Source organism: Barbatula barbatula (assembly GCF_947034865.1).
Source record: "Barbatula barbatula genome assembly, chromosome: 15".
NCBI classification, from domain to species: Eukaryota; Metazoa; Chordata; class Actinopteri; order Cypriniformes; family Nemacheilidae; genus Barbatula; species Barbatula barbatula.
In genome coordinates, this window is record NC_136778.1 from 529,522 (window position 1) to 548,087 (window position 18,566).

At 42.1% G+C, this 18,566-nt stretch overlaps 4 protein-coding genes across 4 annotated transcripts; 2 read left to right on the top strand and 2 right to left on the bottom strand.

Annotated features, from left to right (window-relative positions):
- Nucleotides 1-142: 142 nt before the first annotated feature.
- Nucleotides 143-6,751, bottom strand: hsp90aa1.1 (heat shock protein 90, alpha (cytosolic), class A member 1, tandem duplicate 1). The gene is made up of 11 exons (XM_079474629.1): nucleotides 5,172-6,751; nucleotides 3,932-4,084; nucleotides 3,479-3,845; nucleotides 3,262-3,395; nucleotides 2,891-3,190; nucleotides 2,640-2,805; nucleotides 1,944-2,134; nucleotides 1,715-1,862; nucleotides 1,358-1,626; nucleotides 935-1,268; nucleotides 143-497 (listed from the first exon to the last, which is right to left on the bottom strand). Exons 2-11 carry the CDS (start codon nucleotides 4,082-4,084, stop codon nucleotides 388-390), a joined length of 2,172 nt encoding a protein of 723 aa, XP_079330755.1. The 5' UTR covers nucleotides 5,172-6,751; the 3' UTR covers nucleotides 143-387.
- An 88-nt stretch (nucleotides 6,752-6,839) lies between these two features.
- wdr20b (WD repeat domain 20b) lies at nucleotides 6,840-11,167 on the top strand. The gene is made up of 4 exons (XM_079474630.1): nucleotides 6,840-7,197; nucleotides 7,921-8,103; nucleotides 8,283-9,605; nucleotides 10,260-11,167. Exons 1-4 carry the CDS (start codon nucleotides 6,949-6,951, stop codon nucleotides 10,311-10,313), a joined length of 1,809 nt encoding a protein of 602 aa, XP_079330756.1. The 5' UTR covers nucleotides 6,840-6,948; the 3' UTR covers nucleotides 10,314-11,167.
- Nucleotides 11,168-11,428: 261 nt separating this feature from the next.
- Nucleotides 11,429-16,776, bottom strand: mgat2 (alpha-1,6-mannosyl-glycoprotein 2-beta-N-acetylglucosaminyltransferase). The gene is made up of 2 exons (XM_079474631.1): nucleotides 16,637-16,776; nucleotides 11,429-14,851 (listed from the first exon to the last, which is right to left on the bottom strand). The coding sequence occupies exon 2, from the start codon at nucleotides 14,625-14,627 to the stop codon at nucleotides 13,293-13,295; it is 1,335 nt and encodes a 444-aa protein (XP_079330757.1). The 5' UTR covers nucleotides 14,628-14,851; nucleotides 16,637-16,776; the 3' UTR covers nucleotides 11,429-13,292.
- A 738-nt stretch (nucleotides 16,777-17,514) lies between these two features.
- On the top strand, nucleotides 17,515-18,559 carry rps29 (ribosomal protein S29). Its single transcript, XM_079474228.1, has 3 exons — nucleotides 17,515-17,600; nucleotides 18,265-18,364; nucleotides 18,439-18,559. The coding sequence occupies exons 1-3, from the start codon at nucleotides 17,539-17,541 to the stop codon at nucleotides 18,445-18,447; spliced, it is 171 nt and encodes a 56-aa protein (XP_079330354.1). The 5' UTR covers nucleotides 17,515-17,538; the 3' UTR covers nucleotides 18,448-18,559.
- The last annotated feature ends 7 nt before the right edge of the window (nucleotides 18,560-18,566 follow it).

The window sequence follows — 18,566 nt, forward strand, 5'->3', positions numbered from 1 at the left end:
CGAGCCACCCACCTGATTGAGGGACTGTCCTGTCAATCATCCATTCGTGTCCAATCATCTGTCGCGGACGGCGGGGCTACGGCTGAAGCGTGACATTTCTAGAAAGCCTGAGAAGTTTAATAAAAAAGACCGGACTCGAGCTGATATTTGAGCAGTGCTAATTTATTAAAAACTTTTCAGTTTACAAAAAACATTTCATTATAAAATTCAGAAATTAAACTGTGTGCAGTGAGAAGCAAAAAAAAAAGAAAAGAAGAGAAGAGAGAGAAGAGAAAAGTTTGCTTTTGCTAATGCAATCCTAAAGCTGGAAGGGATTTCCCTTTAATGCAAAGAATGTGTTTACAAAAATAAAACAATACATTAACAATTTAGTGGTATTTAAACTTTTTAGTCGACTTCCTCCATTCTAGAAGTGTCGCCATCGCCTTCCAGAACTGGCATATCTTCTTCAGCGGGTTGAGTGATGTCTTCTACGGCGGAGTCATCGTCATCAATGCCTGAAAAACATCACGTTTCATAGATTTAATTTCTCGATTAGTGGTTGACTGAAGCTATTTAAAAGTAATATGATATAATGTGATATATTCTTACGTAATCATATTAATGCTGTAAAATTAAACATGTTTGCCTAATATTTCATTGATATTTATTGTATAATGTATTGGCGTTTCAATGCATATCGATCAAATATCAGTGTATAGACCGTTTCAGCGGACACGCCACGCCGGACCCACGGCTAACTTCCGGTTTGTGTTTGGCTAGTGTCTGATAATTGTAAGTTCAATTGGGGTCACAAACGTGCGCATGCGCAGTAACGTTTGTTTATGTTGTAAAGATGAAGCCGTCTATTTAAAAATATCTTCTCAAGTGTGTTTCGTCACACTACTCTGTGTTTAGATTCGTATTTTATTTTAAATGCAGCCGTCCAACTCACCAAGGCCGAGTTTGATCATCCTGTAGATGCGGTTTGAGTGCGTCTGCGGGTCATCCAACGTGAATCCAGAGGAAAGCAGAGCGGTTTCAAACAGCAGGATCACCAGATCTTTCACAGCCTTGTCGTTCTTGTCCACCTCTGCCTTCTCTCTGAGGGTCTCGACGATGGGATGGACGGGGTTGATCTCTAAATGCTTTTTGGCAGTCATGTAGCCCATGGTGGAGTTGTCCCTCAGGGCCTGAGACTTCATGATTCTCTCCATGTTGGCCGTCCAGCCGTACGTGCTCGTGACGATGCAGCAGGGCGAGGACACCAGCCGGTTTGAGACAGTGACCTGTGAAAACAAATTTCGATGTTTACCTTCATCATTTAATCGTTAATGTTTTCTTTAAAACATCAGCCCAGCATGCTAAGAGCACGTACCTTCTCGATCTTCTTGTCGAGAATGTCTTTCATGATCTTGCACAGGTTCTCATATTTGGTCTTCAACTCTTCCTGCTTCTTCTTGTCTTCTTCATCCTCGGGCAGCTCCAGACCCTCCTTGGTCACGGACACCAGATTCTTGCCATCGTACTCTTTCAGCTGCTGCACGCAGTACTCGTCGATGGGCTCGATCATGTAGATCACCTCCAGACCGGCTTTGCGCAGACGCTCCACGAACGCAGAGTTGGACACTTGATCTTTGGTCTCACCTGCAGGAGAGAAAGACAGTTTTGTAAAACGATGACCTATTTTAGTTACGCTTACGTTGTTATGTGTTGTTTGGACTGAGCTGCTAACCTGTGATGTAGTAGATGTGCTTCTGGTTTTCTTTCATGCGAGACACATACTCTTTGAGGGACACCATCTCTTCTCCGGAAGCAGATGTGTAGTAGCGAAGCAGTTCGGATAGCTTTTTGCGGTTCTGGGAGTCCTCGTGGATACCGAGCTAGAGCGAGAAATTATTTCATTTTATTTTAAACTGTCTTAGTCAAATCATACAATATCTATATCTATAAAGAAAACTTACCTTCATGTTCTTGGAGAACTGCTCGTAGAACTTCTTGTAGTTGTCTTTGTCCTCCGAGAGTTCGGTGAAGAGCTCGAGGCACTTCTTGACCAGGTTCTTGCGGATGACTTTTAGGATCTTGCTCTGTTGAAGCATCTCTCTGGAGATGTTCAGAGGAAGATCTTCAGAGTCCACGACGCCCTTGATGAAGTCTGATGAAGAACGATTCATTTCATTAACTGTAGTGAAGTAGCGATTTCATCGATTTCAAGATTTTTTTCCAGAATGAGTTGAGGCTTATTAAAAAAGAAAACCGTCCTTTTATTATTTCGCTAATGCTTCACATTTCTCTGTACAATAAAAATATTTTATGTCAAATAACTACACTAAATTGCAGTTTCAAAACAAAAACCAAATCAAATAAAAAAAATTATAATACAAAAGTCTCTCTAAAATAAACAAACGAAGCCTTTGTCTGTACTTTTCCCGTCTTTTACTTTTTTAAGAAATATTAGCACATCCACGTTTACCAAGTTTGCAGTAAACACAGCGTCCCCTGCTGTTGAAAACATGCACTGCGATTCAAATAACATCTCAACCGGCTTGAATCGTCACAATGATTTTAACCGGCTCACATTGAATAGTTACATCCCTAGTTAACTGATTTCATCCTTCAATCCTTGAGCAATTCTCAATATTCACTGTCAAGACACTTACTGAGGTACTCAGGGATGAGCTCGTCGCAGTTGTCCATGATAAAGACTCTGCGCACGTACAGCTTGATGTTATTTCTCTTCTTCTTGTTCTCGAAAAGGTCAAAACCGGCTCTTCTGGTTACAAACAGCAGAGCGCGGAACTCCAGCTGACCCTCAACTGAGAAGTGCTGTCACGACAAAGAAGATTCACGTTATCATCATCCAGTTCACAAGTCAACACTCAACAGTTGAATGATGAACACTAGCACTCACCTTGACAGCCAGGTGATCTTCCCAGTCATTGCTCAGGCTCTTGTAGAACTCGCCGTACTCCTCGTTGGTGATGTCATCTGGGTTGCGGGTCCACAGAGGTTTGGTCTTGTTGAGCTCCTGAACATCAGTGTACTTCTCCTTTACCTTCTTCTTCCTCTTGTTCTTCCCGTCTTTAGAGTCTTCGTCCTCATCAGCCCCCAAGTCCTCAATCTTGGGTTTGTCTGCATCATCTCCAGCCGCCACCTCCTCTTCCTTTTCTCCTTCTTCAAGGTCAACCTCCTTCTCCCTCTCTTTCTCAACCTGCAGTTTTTCAACGAGAGTGAATTCACTTGTTCGGACAAACTTGTCGTTATCACAGTAAAGACACTTACGAAGAGCGTGATGGGGTAACCGATGAACTGAGAGTGTTTCTTCACAACTTCCTTGACGCGTTTCTCCTCAACGTATTCGGCTTGGTCCTCTTTAAGGTGGAGAATGACTTTCGTACCACGTCCGATGGATTCACCTGTCAAAGCAAAAGCACAATTATTTAACGATTGCTGAGGAAAGATCCGTTTGATCTAAATCAACATTTGGTAAAGTTCGTACCAGGGTCTTGCTTCACGGTAAAAGAACCACCCGCTGCTGACTCCCACACATACTGCTCATCATCAATGTGTTTGGTGATCACGGTGACTTTCTCGGCCACCAGGTAAGCGGAATAGAAACCCACTCCGAACTGACCGATCATAGAGATGTCAGCTCCAGCCTGCAGGGCCTCCATGAAAGCCTTCGTGCCGGATTTAGCGATGGTGCCCAGGTTATTGATGAGGTCAGCTTTGGTCATACCGATGCCGGTGTCGATGATCGTGAGCGTGCGATCTTTCAGATTCGGGATGAGTTCAATCTTCAGGTCTTTGCATGAATCAAGTTTGCTCGGGTCTGTCAGGCTCTCATATCTGATCTTGTCCAAAGCCTGATTGAAAGAAGAAAACGTAAGAAACCCACTGAATAAAACAAATAAAGTTTAGCTTTCTTGTATACATGAATCCATAAACGTACATCAGACGAGTTGGAGATGAGCTCTCGGAGGAAGATCTCTTTGTTGGAGTAGAAGGTGTTGATGATGAGAGACATCAGCTGAGCGATCTCAGCCTGGAAGGCGAAGGTCTCAGCTTCTTCCTCCATCATGGGCTGTGCAGCGTTCTCAGGCATCTGCGTAAAGTCAAGAAGCAAACAGTTCGGTGAAAATTACACTTCAAACGAATATTTTAGAAATGTTACCTATGTATAAATGTATAGGATAATGTAATGTAAGTCGCTTTGGACAAAAGCGTCTGCCAAATGCCTAAATGTAAATGTAAATTAATAGTGAAATTGCACTGCTGCCTATTACTTGATCGTAAATCTTTACCACTCTTATTCCAGCCAAAATGTTCCTCTAATAATAAAAAGAGAATATAATTATGAGAATTGTGTATGTTTAAACAATTTTATTACAATTATTTGAAATGCTCCAGGGCTAAATATTCTATGAATTACTTCAATACATTGACACTTTAGATTGTGATTTATTTATAAATGAAATAATAACAAAATGATTAATTTAATATTTAGAGCTGCGGTTTCTTAAAAATACATTGTTGTTTAATTTTTAGACTTTCTTATTTCCATCATTGTTACATTTTCTTTACGATTTCTTGTTGCATCTAAATGATAAGTGACACATTTATGAAACCTTGAGTGAGTCGATGTTGAAAATGTTTTGTCAGTATAAAATGTTGAGTTTAATAGTGTAGATCTTTGCTAGACAGAAGTGATAGTCAAGAGACAGCTGAAAAACCTTCATTAGGTGTAAAATCACACACAGCACATGTTCAGCACATGTTCAGCACCTGTCACGCCAGGGGGGGGGGAGTGTGACGGAGACCCAGCATGCGGTACGATCATGTCACCTCAAGATATTCTCTTTTTCCACTTGTTGTATTTAGAAATGTATTTGAATGTAGTCGTCGTTTTGTAGAATAAAACGCACTGTGGTCAGTGTAATTCAAAGTCTATCAGATTCCTCCTCCCTTGAGAAGCATGTCTGCAGACATGTGCTCTTGACTCGAACCGTTTCATTGACATCAACTCTTCAAGTCATATATAAAGTCATCAAAATGTACTTTATTGAATAGTTCTTTTGAAAACTTCAGTAAAGGTACAAACCCCAGAGCACGTGTCGACAGAATTCTAACACACTTTAAAGACTTTTTGAAAAGAGCTGCTCAAATGAAGTAAAATGAAGTATTTGACTTACCTTGACGATGAACTTCTATATAAATGTCTGTGTTTAAAGTGTGTTTGAAATCTTCTGCTGTATGGAGTTCTCCTCCTCTTGAGTTCTTGACGTTTGTCGATCACGTTCGCAGTCTTCTGAGCCGTGGGCCTTCTTCAGCCTTAATATACTCGCCAGCAAGGTTTCTAGAAACTCCCATTCAGAATGTTCCAGAAGGAATGCCCACTACACAGACAGGGCTAAAGTAAGACCACTGGCTAGTGCAGCGGGTGTCCAGGTTGGGGGGGGGTCTACTACCATATACTCCATTTGTCCTTTTAGGGGTACAAGAGGTGTCTGTCAATCAAGGCAGGAACTTTCCGGGTGGCACACGGCCCTTCCCGATACTGAAACCTCGACAGCTCATTGGCCGCTGCCATGAAACCTCCAGAACACTTCAGCAGGGCCTTTGAATCAAAGTGCCGGGATTCACACCGAAGTCACTTCCAGTTGTTCCTCCAACAGTTTCAGACATTCTGTTGTATGTTATTCAAACATTCAGTATTGAAAAGTACAATACCAGCGATGTAAACCATCTCAGGCTGACGGTAAAATCTGAAAAGATATTTTTCCATCTTAACCAAGTGTTCATTCGCTATTCTTCAGTTGCCATCAACAGAAATGGGAAAGAATGTTATAGCCTCCTATGACATTTATTTAAGATGATAAAAATCTGTAACAATATAATCTTGATGTCTTTAATATTGACTGAGTTAGGCCATGTCAAAGATTGAAATGAAAATGAATGATTCAAAGCAAACGTTGATTCTTGTTATTACAATGAGATTATGAAACGTTGGCATGAATATAGACAGATTGGGTCACATTTACTGTATTCAAAATCATTCTAATACAACTATTTTAAAATGTAAGCAACGAAAGCCTTGAGTATACAGATTTGATTTACATTTGCGCCGTGGGTACTTTGTGAATTCATTCAAAAGGGTTTTGTGTGTCTCTAATCTCAAGAGCACGACATTAACACAAAGGATTAATTTAGCAAAATGCCAAATGTATTTCATGTCCACTGCCATCTTGGAATGATGAGGTTCTATCTGCATTCTGTGACGTTTTGAAATAGTTTTACCATTACATTTGACTTTGCAGGTAAAACATTTGGTCTTCAAAAAAATCCCAAAATACACAACACACAAAATGAGTGTGAACAAATCATATTTTGAGAAAGATGTCGGTTCCGAGGTGGCGAAATGTGTATTACTGAATGAACCAACCTTGGCTTTCAAAAGGACCTGGATACTCAGGTCTATAAACATCACTGCATTAGACAACAACACTTTAAAATGAGTAAAGACTGGACTTTTAAAATCTGAACAGATGAAACAAACTAGACATCAAACACTAGACATCTGAGAGAGTCTTGTAGTGTATTCCAGCCTTAAATGACCCATGCAGACTTTGAGCATTAAAACTCAAAGATAAAACAAAACTCGACAAGCTCGGGACGTTTGTAAGTGATGCGAATAAAACACATCACGTGTTTTAAAGAGCCTGTAGAAATAATGCGTCATCACTGAATTTCTCCAGCTCAAACTGCTTCTAATGAAGTTCAAATGACTTATATTTCCATATTACACAATTAACAGTCTCGTTAGTAACCATGGTAACTTCAGTTTTGATCATCATTACGCTTCAGTTTAATCAGTCAGTCACGCAGCCGGCTGGAGCGCGCGTCGCGGTCCCGGCCACCACGTGGACGCGCTCGCTCGTGCGCGAGGCGGAATGAACGCGACTGTCGAAGATGGCGGCGGATGGAGGTGGGAAGGAGACGAACGAGATTAAAACTCAATTCAGCACACGGGAGGGCGTCTACAAACTCCTGCCGAACTCCGAGTACAGTCGACCCAACCGCGTGCCCTTCAACTCGCAGGGCTCGAACCCCGTTAAAGTGTCGTTCGTGAACGTGAACGATCAGTCCGGTAACGGCGAGAGAATCTGCTTCAATGTGGGCCGTGAGCTTTACTTCTACATCTATAAAGGCGTCCGAAAGGTAAAGTGAACGACATGACAGCCGTTGCGATTGTTTGATCTGAAACTGACGCGTGCGCGCGTCACCGTGATTGTGTTTTTACGTGACCACGTCCGTCACTATTAATGACGTTTACGCGGTGGACTTTGCGTAAACAATGTTTACAACACTAATGTATGCAAACGGTTCGCACAATATCACGACGAGCTGTCAGAGGAACATACTGTGAAACTATTGATGACATTTACCTGTTGCGTAAATAACATGCATGTTCATGTAAATGATTGTGTGTGTGCACATGAGGAGTTTGTTTCATTGTGTTTACAACTTCGTTAAAGTGACAGTTTGCGTTTTAAAGCGTTTTGCTTGATCAATATTGTGGTTAGCGATGGTTCAGTCAAAAATGAGGAACCTGTCATTATTTATTGACTCATGTCAGTGTTTATTTCTTCATCAGAACAACACAGAAGATATTTTTTTCTCGAACTTTAATCTGCAAACAACACTGAACTTGTGTGTATATATATATATACACAAAACCACTGAGACATTTCTCGAAATATCTTCTGTCGTGTTCCACTGAAGAAGGAATACATCATTGTCGAGTGAGCCATCCCTTTAATTCAGAGACTACAAGCGATAATTGATTAAGTGACACATTGCAGGATTGTTGTTTATAAAGTGAAACGTGATAAAGTGAAACGTGTAGCAGGACTGATGTCTGTTTGTTTCTGATGAGAGCAGGCTGCTGACCTGAGCAAACCCATAGATAAGAGGATATATAAGGGAACGCTTCCTACGTGTCACGACTCCAATCCTCTCACAGCCACGGCCGACAGTGTCTCTCTGCTGGTGGGCTTCTCTGCAGGACAGGTTCAGCTCATTGACCCCATCAAAAAAGAAACCAGCAAACTTTTCAATGAAGATGTGAGTCGCCGTGTCGTCTTTGTTTGTTTGACCCAGTTGTGCAGTCGGTGACCTGAATGAGGTTTATTCTGGGTAACCGGCCATTTCGAGACAGTAAAACTGATCTTTTAAAAGCACATTTTTATGGGACATTCACGCGTGTTTTGTTGACGGTGTTTGTTTTTCGTGTGTTCTAACAGAGACTTATTGACAAGTCACCGGTGTCGTGTCTGAAGTGGGTTCCCGGCTCTGAGAATCTGTTTCTGGTGGCTCACGCCAGCGGCTGCATGTATCTCTACAACGTTGAGCACACGTGCGGCACGACTCCGCCTCACTATCAGCTCCTGAAGCAAGGCGAAAACTACGTGGTGCACACCAGCAAGAGCAAAACGGCTCGCAATCCTCTCCTCCGCTGGACGGTCGGCGAGGGTGCCGTCAACGAGTTCGCCTTCTCCCCCGACGGCAAGTTTCTGGCCTGCGCCTGTCAGGACGGTTTCCTGCGGGTGTTCTGTTTTGATGCCGCCGAGCTCCACGGCACCATGAAGAGTTACTTCGGCGGACTGCTGTGCGTGTGCTGGAGCCCCGACGGGCGCTACGTGGTGACCGGCGGAGAGGACGACCTGGTGACGGTGTGGTCGTTTGCAGACTCCAGGGTCATCGCTCGCGGCCGCGGGCACAAGTCTTGGGTGAGTGTGGTGGCGTTCGATCACTGCATTACCAGCGTGCAGGACTGTCAAGCGCCGGCGGAGTTCAGCGGCAGCGACGAAGACTTCCAGGAGCAGCTTCAGTCCAACGGAAGCCGAGAGCGGGCCGACAGCACCCAGTCCAGACTGTCCAAGAGGAACTCTACGGACGGAAGGCCGGTCAGCGTCACGTACCGCTTCGGCTCAGTGGGTCAGGACACCCAGATGTGCTTGTGGGACCTCACGGAAGAAATTCTGTTTCCTCTGTCTAGAACTAGAACGCACACCAACGCGATGAACGCGTCGGGTTCCTGCGGAGATGCGGCTGCTCTCGGTACTAACGGCAACAATAGCGTGAGCAGTAGCTGCAGCAGTGGACCGTCCAACTCCTTATCGCCCCCTTTGCCCCGCTCTAACAGTTTGCCCCATTCCTCGCCGACAGGCGGCAGTAGTCCCAACAACCACAAGCCCACCAGCATCATGGACAGTGCTTTGATAGCCACCGGGGTCAGTAAATTTGCCACGCTGGCTCTCCACGAAGTGCGCAAGGAGCGCCATCCCGACAAGGACCACAAACGCAATCACAGCATGAGCTACACCGGCAACAAAAGCAGCGACAAACTCAGCCAGCTGATCGGCACACGCGCCGCCAAAGCCGATGCCGCCAAGACGCTGGGAACGACCTTGTGTCCTCGCATGGAGGAAATACCTCTACTGGAGCCGCTGGTGTGTAAGAAAATCGCCCACGAGCGTCTAACTGTGTTGATCTTCCTGGACGACTGTCTGGTCACGGCCTGTCAGGAGGGGTTCATCTGCACCTGGGCGCGGCCTGGAAAAGTGGTGAGAGATATTTGTGTTTTTGATCCGAAATGGCCCAATGCTTTGGTTTCAGAGATATTGGGTCTTATTTACCATAAAATTGCATTATCATCAGTCACACTTTGTTTATCACTAGAATTCACAAATATATAACCGATAAAACATTTGAAAAAGTGCTTGTCAACACAGTATTAAATCATTTAGAAAGTACAGTGTTTCTTTCCATTTACTGAACAGCGAATTATTACACTTACGATTTGTATTTACATCTAAAGTTCTGAACATTACAAAACTTCTGCCTAATTCACAACACGCGCACATGATTTTGTTCTCAATCTCGTTCTAATGAAATTAATTCAGATGGGATTCTGTAACAAAATAAGAGAATATAATGTTAGAGAAATGATGTAATATATAATAAAGTAATTACACAAATATTGTTTATAAGCAGTTAACTTACAGTGTGTATTCAGCACACAGGATGGCGTATGTGATTGTTGTGTATTGTTCTCAAATGTTTTCCTACATGTAGAATACATTTGAAGAAGCCTTTTGGTGAATCATAAACAGTTTGTCGTTTTCACATTGAAACCAATGGAATGATATGAAGAAATCATATTTCATTCCAGAATTAAAAGCGAGACGAATAATGTTCAATAAATGTCTTGTTTTCAGGGCCTTTTGACGTCTCAAAACTCCACAAACTCTCCCAGCGGGACGGTGGTGTAGCTGATGTGATAGAGACAGACGTGAGCCGAGCACAGATCTCCAGACGCATCACATGTCACACTTCAGGGGTCAAAGGTGAAACTTGTCAAGAACATTTCACCCCACAAATCTGAAAAATAAGACTGTTTATCTTCTGACAGTTATGTGCAGTTTTATGAGCAACCTTACAATAATGATTCTTTTCAAGACAAAGGTCTGAAAGACCTAAAATAAGCTTCGTTTCCATTAGCAAAATATAATGTTTTTATTTTGAGGTGAAATGTGGCCCAGATGTCGTCTTGACATAAGAATCATCAGTAATAATGTGTTGACTTGAACTGGCGTTCTGTTCAGAATTTACATTCACATTTCTCTGATTATTGTTTCTTTCACTTTGTTAAAATGTTTTTGTGTTTATTTCACTTTGTAAAGTGCATTTTGTTTTTGTTTGTTTGTTTAAACTGCTGTAGTTTGGTTCATTCATTCCACCGCACGACACTAGCGTCGTGTGTCCTCACTTGATCACTGATCTCAGTCAGAACACATGTTGTGATTTTGCTGTGATGTTGCTGCGACTGGAACAAACACGCGCTGTAAGATACGAATGCGTGAGTGACGCCTCCTTCATCAGCGCTGGATGGTGCAATTGTGCTTTTGTTCAAGAGTGAAATGAAGAATATTGTTTGCACTAAATCATTAGAAGAAAATGGCTTTATCATTGTGGAGTTTTAATGGACTTCCTAAGAAATGCTGTAAAAGTGTAAGAAGAACTAAATATCTTTTTGAACATTTATTTTAATATTGTTTCTGATGAAACGGGTTATTGTACAATGTGTAAATATTGTAAATTAAGGATTTATGACAGATTGGAATATAATGATTATACAAGATAGAAACACTTGTATTTCTAATACAGAGGAATTTATATATCTATATATAGATATATATATATCTATAAAATTAAAATAATCTTAAATATGCAGTTTTGTCTCTTTTTTCTTAAGCAAAGTGTGGATGTAGTCAAAACGTCTTAGCACTTTAATGTTTTATCTCAAATGTATCTATTGTATATTACACATTACTATGTTGCATTAGAAGAGGAAACCACTGACAATAGTATATTTTGTTTATATTTTCCTTCATTTCCAAAGCATCTGCTGTTTTTTATAATTAAGATAAGCTGACAGTAACCATACCACTAATGTATTTAAACTCAGAATGACATAACATCACAGAGCATTACATTGAGTTCATTATTAGCAACATAAACAGAAACCAATCACTTTTATTCACATTGTTTTAAAACTATTGTTACTTCACCGCTGTCATAAAGTTACTGGAAGTTGATGTTTTACTTCAGAATCATTATGTTTTTGACCGGTGGTGTTGTTTATGAAGATTTGCATCTATAACCTTCAGGTTATCAGTTTATGTCAAATCAACTAGTTTTATTTTCACTGTTGATGTAATGACATGTTGACTGCCAGCATCCAGCCGTGCTGGAATCATTTAAAACAGATTATTTTTACTCCATACCAGGAGTACAGATATTAACATGAAGAGACGGATTAAAGAGCAAAGGATATTCACAAAAGTACCGCAGAATAAATCTCCCGCAGACCCGAATCATTCCTTCACGTCAGACTTGTTTTATATGTGGTTAGCCACGACCAACCTATAAACATCGAAAATATATTAAGACGAATTCTTGTAACCAAACAGTTCTTGAAGCCCAAATAAAAAATGACAATGGTAATCAAAAGTGTTTTCTGTACGAAATAGTTAAACACATCTTTTGTGTTCAACAAAAAATATGAGGTTCAAGAACTGTTTGGTTTTAAGCATTCGTCCAAATATATTTCTCTGGGTTCATCAGAAAATAGAAATGTAAACAGAACTCGAAGGTGAGTAAATAATGACTGTGTTGTTGACAGAAACTGTTTGTAATGAAAGTCGGTCACTTTGAATGTCACAATGATGTGATCTCTCTGAACCTCAGAATCAACACGTCACAAGCCTCATGTTTTGGGAGAACTCTTCATTTAAGCATCAAAAAAGCTGCAATACTGCCTATAATAGACATGAGTACGTCACTGCCCGACTGCAGCTTGGTCTTCACACTCGTGTCTGTGAATATTGAGGACACACAGATCTGTTACAGGACTAAATGGATCTGGTGAAAATAGGACAAAGAATCTCTAACAGGCTGAAGAAGGACTGCCAGAGAGTCAACGCAATTTTAATGTCTTGCTAAAGCATTCTAATACTCGAGTAGGAAGCACAACCTGTAAAACCATCAATCACATTCAAGCAAATAGAAAATAGTTAATCTGCATATCAAAAATAGCCCAGAGTTTTAGATGGAGAGTAAACAGAATGCATTCCACGTCTTTTGTCTCCAAGTACACACATGGATAGATCTCATAAGACACTTCATGCTTTCATACATACAAAGTTTGTTAAATGGTACAAAAATGCTCTAAGAGTGATCGAGGGCTGGGCGATATGAGGGACATTGAGAATTTGTCAGCTAAAGCCACGATCACAATTGATTTTTCGCTCCATTGACTTCCATTCATACGCATGCGACATATCGGAAACGCAAGCCCGTCCGAGGATATTTTTAAAGTTTGGTGAACTCTGACCTGCGAATTCCTGTCACATGAGTGTGTGAGACCAATAGACGATCAAAACGTCACAGCGTACAGAAATGTAAAAGATGGAGGAATCACACTTTTTATAAATCAGAGAGATTTGCTACTTTCAGATCATCTCTACGATCTCAATATGGTTTCCGATCTCCTCACTGATATATCGCCCAGGCCCGGCAGCCAAAAAGGATTCAAGTTAAATGATGCTCATAACCACCACATCCAAACGTCACACACTTTTTTTTATTCGGAACATTTCAATAAAACAGGCAATACGAAGAAAGAGTCCATTAAGAATTTGTCAAGGCTTTCATTAGAGGATGCAAAAACAAGAAGAAAAAGCAGAAAGTCAGTGTAAGCGAAGGTAGCTCTTGCAGAGCTCGTGGTCCCTGATGTCTCCCCAGCCGCCGTTCTTCACGTGAGGAGCCACACCTTTAGCTCCGGCTGCCGGGAGTCTCTTGGTGATGAGCAGCTGTTTGGGGAACAGCTGGTTCCCGCTGGTCTGGAGAATGTTCTCGATTTTCGTCTTCTGGCCGCTCGGCATGCAGGCAGACTTCTTGTGATGCATGCCGCAATCACCGGCATGGAAGACTCGGGGCGCCTCACTGACCATTACCTTCAGGAAGGTGGGTAGACAGGACACCGTCAGGTGTTGCAGCGACCAGTCCCAGTTGTAGTCGTCGTAGGTACAGAAGGTGTCCGTGCACCTGAGGAGTTTCAGATAGGCGTCTCTGGTCAGCACCATGCCCATGTTGTGCTCGGTGGACTTCCACACCTTCACCTCCACCTTGTTGGCTTTGCTGGAATAGCTGAGGTGTCCGTAGCTGCCCAGCGAGAGGATGTCGCAGTCTGGGCACTGTTCCTTCTTCAGAGACACCATCAGCTTAAGGAGGTGATAGAAATCGGGAGCGAGGTAGTGGTCCTCCTCGATGAGCAACACCAGGCCGTGGTGGTCCTTAAGAACTCGGACTCGGTCCCACACAAAATGCAGCTTCCACCACCAGTGGTGTTTGGTCTGAGAGAACTTGGCTTCTCGGTAGTGGCCGAAGGAGTCTGGGTACTCCGCATTAATGCAGCCTAACTTTAAGGCGTCTTCCTTGGCGATGTCTCTGGGACAGTCTTTCGGATCGTTCCCCGGGAACTCTAGAGGATAGAGCTGGATGCTGAAGGGAAAGAATATCTGGAGGACGAGGCAGAAGTCGACGGACGCCACTATCTGGTTGATCTCGGGGGACCAGAGGTCATGGCTGAAGATCAGAAAGACGTTCTCGATGCCCTCGGCTTTCCTCAGACTGTCCACCAGCAGTCGGAGGTATTCCGGACGGTTGTGAACTTGAACCACGACCACGAGGCCATCCTTCTGACGTACCTTCCCAAACTTCTCCTCGTTCCTGAGGGTCTGGTCGAAGTTGAGCTGGAACACGATTCCTCGGTACACTAGGGTGGTGTTGTCTATTTCGGCTTTGGGAGCCGGTGGCTTTTCCGGAAGCGTCTCGTTGGCCGGTTTCCGTGTGACCGGCAACGTGACCGGAACCTGACCCCCGCTCCGTTCAACGGTCTCCACTTCTTTAGGAAAAACTGTGCTCGCCTTCTTCGCCCTTCCACTGTTCCACACGCCAAATCCACAGATGACCACCACTACGGTCAGTATAACCACCTTTCGCTTGTAGATCCGGAATCTCATGATAGGCGGTCGCCTTGCGGGACGGTCGGCGAGTCAGTTCTGGAGACGGCCACGACAGGTTTGCTAATTTATATAGATCTGCTCCCGCAGACGGAATGTAAAATCTTAGCATAGAAAATAAAGCGTGTGTCCTCTGATTTTGGAATGTTGTCTATCTCAGTTCTGCTGAGGAACAATCCCACAAGGCATTTTTGCTCAGAGGCAGACGACTCTTCTTTTACAACCTGCACAAATAAATAAGAATAAAAACTGTTGTTCAGAACAATGTTCTGTAACGTTGTAAAACATACAACTATGGCTAAGAAACTCATTCAAACAGAAGAATTCTTGTTGTAATTATTGTCATAACTTTGTTAAGCCAATCTTGATGGTAAGAGGGTCTAACTATCGCTCGTCGGTTTATGCATGGACGGGGCTCGCCGTGCTTTTCCCAGAGAATTTCCCAATAAAAGGATTATAAAAGACTTTCCGAAACAAGTTGGAGTGCTGGGGGAGTGTATCAAGAACAGAAATACAACGTCATACGTCCAACTTGTTTTTCAACAAGTTGACCATGTTAAGCATGAGAAGCCAGCACGTTCAACGGTGTAAAGAAGTCAGAATGCATGACATAGTGTGATGTCCCATCTTTTGAAATCAACGTTATGCATAACCTTTCCAACGTATTGCGTAGTACGAAAGTCCTGGTGAACCTCTGAGGCAGAGCAAGCCATATAATTATGTTTAAAAAGTAGATATTTTTCAGTTTTCTTGGAAAATGACTAATTGTTTGTCTAGACAACACCCTCATTCATCGGCTGGTGTTGTTTAGAGCCGTTTGAATCGGCAATGAAACAGACATTTGGACTTCAACCAACAGCCCCGGTTTAAGTGCCTTATATGGAGAAGGACCCTGGAAACCTGTCCTCAAATTCCTCATTTTGTTTCAGACAGAATAAATAAACACACGGACCGCTTGTATGACATGTGGGAGAGTGAATTATCATGCAAGTTTAATTTTAAAGTGAACTGCTCCTTTAATGTGTCCACGTGTTCTCTTGAGGGTTCAGACCTACATACTAAACTCTGAGGATTTCAAACCTGACTGCATGAGCTAAAACTAAGACTGTGCACTACAGAAAAGAAATTTAGTTTCATGTCTTAGATAATACACAAAATGCAGGAAAGAAAAAAGGAAATATAAAGAATTTATATAAGGTACAAACAAATTTCAGGCAATTTGGGTGAAATGTCCCTTTTAATTACACCAGATAACTGAACACGTATATAAACTTATATCACACATCATATAAAGTCCTTTGCTTATATGAATGCTACTACAGAGACAGTGTAGGCCTATATATATCTATAGATATATATATATACACACACATATACATACAATCACATTTCTATAACTATATATCTGGCTTTTTAACTCTTAAACATTTGATGATTGATCATATATATATATATATATATATATATTTACACAGACACTCACATTTCTATAACTATATAATTGACTGATGTTTTTATAAACCGAGCAAGGCTGAATATAAACCTGAGAAAATATGTCACATATAAGTGAATATTATCACACGCATGTTCAAACAGACACTGTTTGACATTAAAGGTTAAATGCACACGTGTGTAATGAATGTGATGTAAATCCAGAGCTTAATAACGGTAAAAACGAGAGAAGTTTAAAAATAAGGAAGTATACAGGAAGCTCGCTCTCGCGCCTGCATGCATTGCAACTGCATGTGTGTGTGCTAAAGCAGCTGCACGAGCCGGAAAAACAAAGCAAATGCGTTCATAAGCACGTGTTCTTATTGATATTGTTCATTTCAGGCGACAGATGATGGACGTGCAGTAAAATGCTCGTGGATGTGTTTGTGTTTTAGCGACGCGGATTGGCTGTCAGTGGTTAGCTCGCGAGCTACATCCTCTTACGGCGGAATACAGAAGAGCTGTTCACATTCAGAATAAACACACAAAGAAAACAGACGGTGATCAGAAACACTCACCGAACATGAAGTCGTGTAGATCCGCACAGAAGCGCATGTTTATTCACGTGTGTGTGTGTGTGTTCGGGCTCGCGCTAATCAAACCTCCGGGGGGCTTCACACACGCGCGTGATGTCACACATTTCCATATAATAATACACACAATAAAACTAACACGACACTATATGAAGTGTTCACAATCACGCTTATGGAAATAAAACGTGGTTTTATTATTGTATTATAGTTAAAGTGCAGTGTCCATGATTGTTGGTCGGATTGCAATATTGCCATTACTCGTTTTACTACGGATTGTATAAATATGCGTACTATAATAACACAATAGTACATGTGTAGCTACAATGGTTTTACTAAAAGCCACAGCAGGTTGCTGTAATAAAAGTCATTTGGTTGGAACCTTGGGGTTTCTTTCATTTGGTGCTCTAGTTTGTCCGATTCCTCTAGCATTTTACAGTTAAATGAATGTAAAAATATATAAGTTATTAAAGATAAATAAGTTATTAAAGAAGGTTGTTCAATCAGTAGAAATAAAGTCGTTTGATGTCGGTTGAAGTAAAACAGTGCGGCCGCCACATGTAAGGCGCCTGTTTACCGCCAGGGGGAGACACTGCTGTTATCCTGACACGCTGCACATTTGTTGATCCAATATTGCGTTGAATGGTTTTAACACGCTGGTATCACTGTGTTCATTATGTTGCACATGTTTAGTAGTTCGTGCATTCAGAAACGCAACCTATCATTTTCTATTGGGTCAGTGTGGGAGTTTACATTTGTAATGCGCCACTAGAGGCGCTACACGTAATGTCGACGCAGGATGCAACGCGCGCCGTAGAGCAAGAGCGTCTTTTTTTGCGCCTGCGCAGCATCACAGCTTCCTTTTCGACATCCCGATCGAGAGAGACGACATGGGCCATCAACAGCTCTACTGGAGTCGCCCCAGAAAATTCGGACCGGGATCCAGATCCTGGTCAGTTCTGGCTCCATAACACGTTTAAAGGGACGGTCGCGTGAGTGCGGATGATTTGGGTCCGTTCGGGTTGTTCGTGTGTGAATTATGAGCTTTATTCGTGAGAAGCACATGCGTGATGCTGCAAACTAACATGGCGCCCATTATCCGACACGGTCCGAGCAGACGCTGCTGGATTCCGGGTTTATACACACAAATCTGTGCTGCTACTTCTAACGCTCGATATAAACCATGAAATTATAGAATGACTGTTTGCTTTTGGCTACGTATTGACTTTGTAAGCAGGATTGCAAACACCACGTCATAGTTAATGACAAAATAATATAAAGTCAAGTTCCGTTAAAGTATGTCGTGTTTCTGCAAACGTTACAGGATATGTTTTTATTACAATTGTGAACGTTGTTTTTAAAACTGTTTGGGAAGTAGGGGATGCTACATAAACAAAAGGGCACGTGAATGGGTGATATTATGTTTGAGACTTAAGCGCTCGTGGAAATCGATAAAGAAATTTGATGTATACTTGTTTCTTTAAGCTGACGTCAATGATTTGTAGTATTTAGCTCTCCGTTTTAGGAATCACTTAACATACATTTTATTGCTTTAAAAAATAGATTATTCAATGTTTCTGTATCGTGCATCTCTAACCAGTTGTTGTTCCATGCAGCCGGGTGTGTGCTAACAGACATGGTCTGATCCGCAAATATGGACTCAACATGTGCCGTCAGTGCTTCAGACAGTACGCTAAAGACATCGGCTTTGTGAAGGCAAGTGTTTCAGCTGTCCATCCATTGAATGTGTTTATAAACAAGTGTTTAACTGATTCTCTCTCTCTCTCAAGCTGGACTAAAGGTGTGCGGACGACTGAACTTCTGTGACGAGGAGTCAATCTCCTCCCAGGTGGCGAGCCTAACGTCATGAAGTTGTGTTGGAAAATTCAATAAATATTGTTTGTTTTCCTGTTCAAAT

Coding starts and splice junctions, on each gene's coding strand:
- rps29 (XM_079474228.1), top strand. CDS start 17,539: ATGGGCCATCAACAGCTCTACTGGAGTCGCCCCAGAAAATTCGGACCG. Junction 17,601..18,264: donor GGACCGGGATCCAGATCCTG/GTCAGTTCTGGC, acceptor TGTTCCATGCAG/CCGGGTGTGTGCTAACAGAC.
- hsp90aa1.1 (XM_079474629.1), bottom strand. CDS start 4,084: ATGCCTGAGAACGCTGCACAGCCCATGATGGAGGAAGAAGCTGAGACC. Junction 3,191..3,261: donor GTTACCCCATCACGCTCTTC/GTAAGTGTCTTT, acceptor GAAAAACTGCAG/GTTGAGAAAGAGAGGGAGAA. Junction 1,863..1,943: donor AGTTCTCCAAGAACATGAAG/GTAAGTTTTCTT, acceptor TTCTCGCTCTAG/CTCGGTATCCACGAGGACTC.
- wdr20b (XM_079474630.1), top strand. CDS start 6,949: ATGGCGGCGGATGGAGGTGGGAAGGAGACGAACGAGATTAAAACTCAA. Junction 7,198..7,920: donor TCTATAAAGGCGTCCGAAAG/GTAAAGTGAACG, acceptor TGATGAGAGCAG/GCTGCTGACCTGAGCAAACC. Junction 9,606..10,259: donor GGGCGCGGCCTGGAAAAGTG/GTGAGAGATATT, acceptor TCTTGTTTTCAG/GGCCTTTTGACGTCTCAAAA.
- mgat2 (XM_079474631.1), bottom strand. CDS start 14,627: ATGAGATTCCGGATCTACAAGCGAAAGGTGGTTATACTGACCGTAGTG.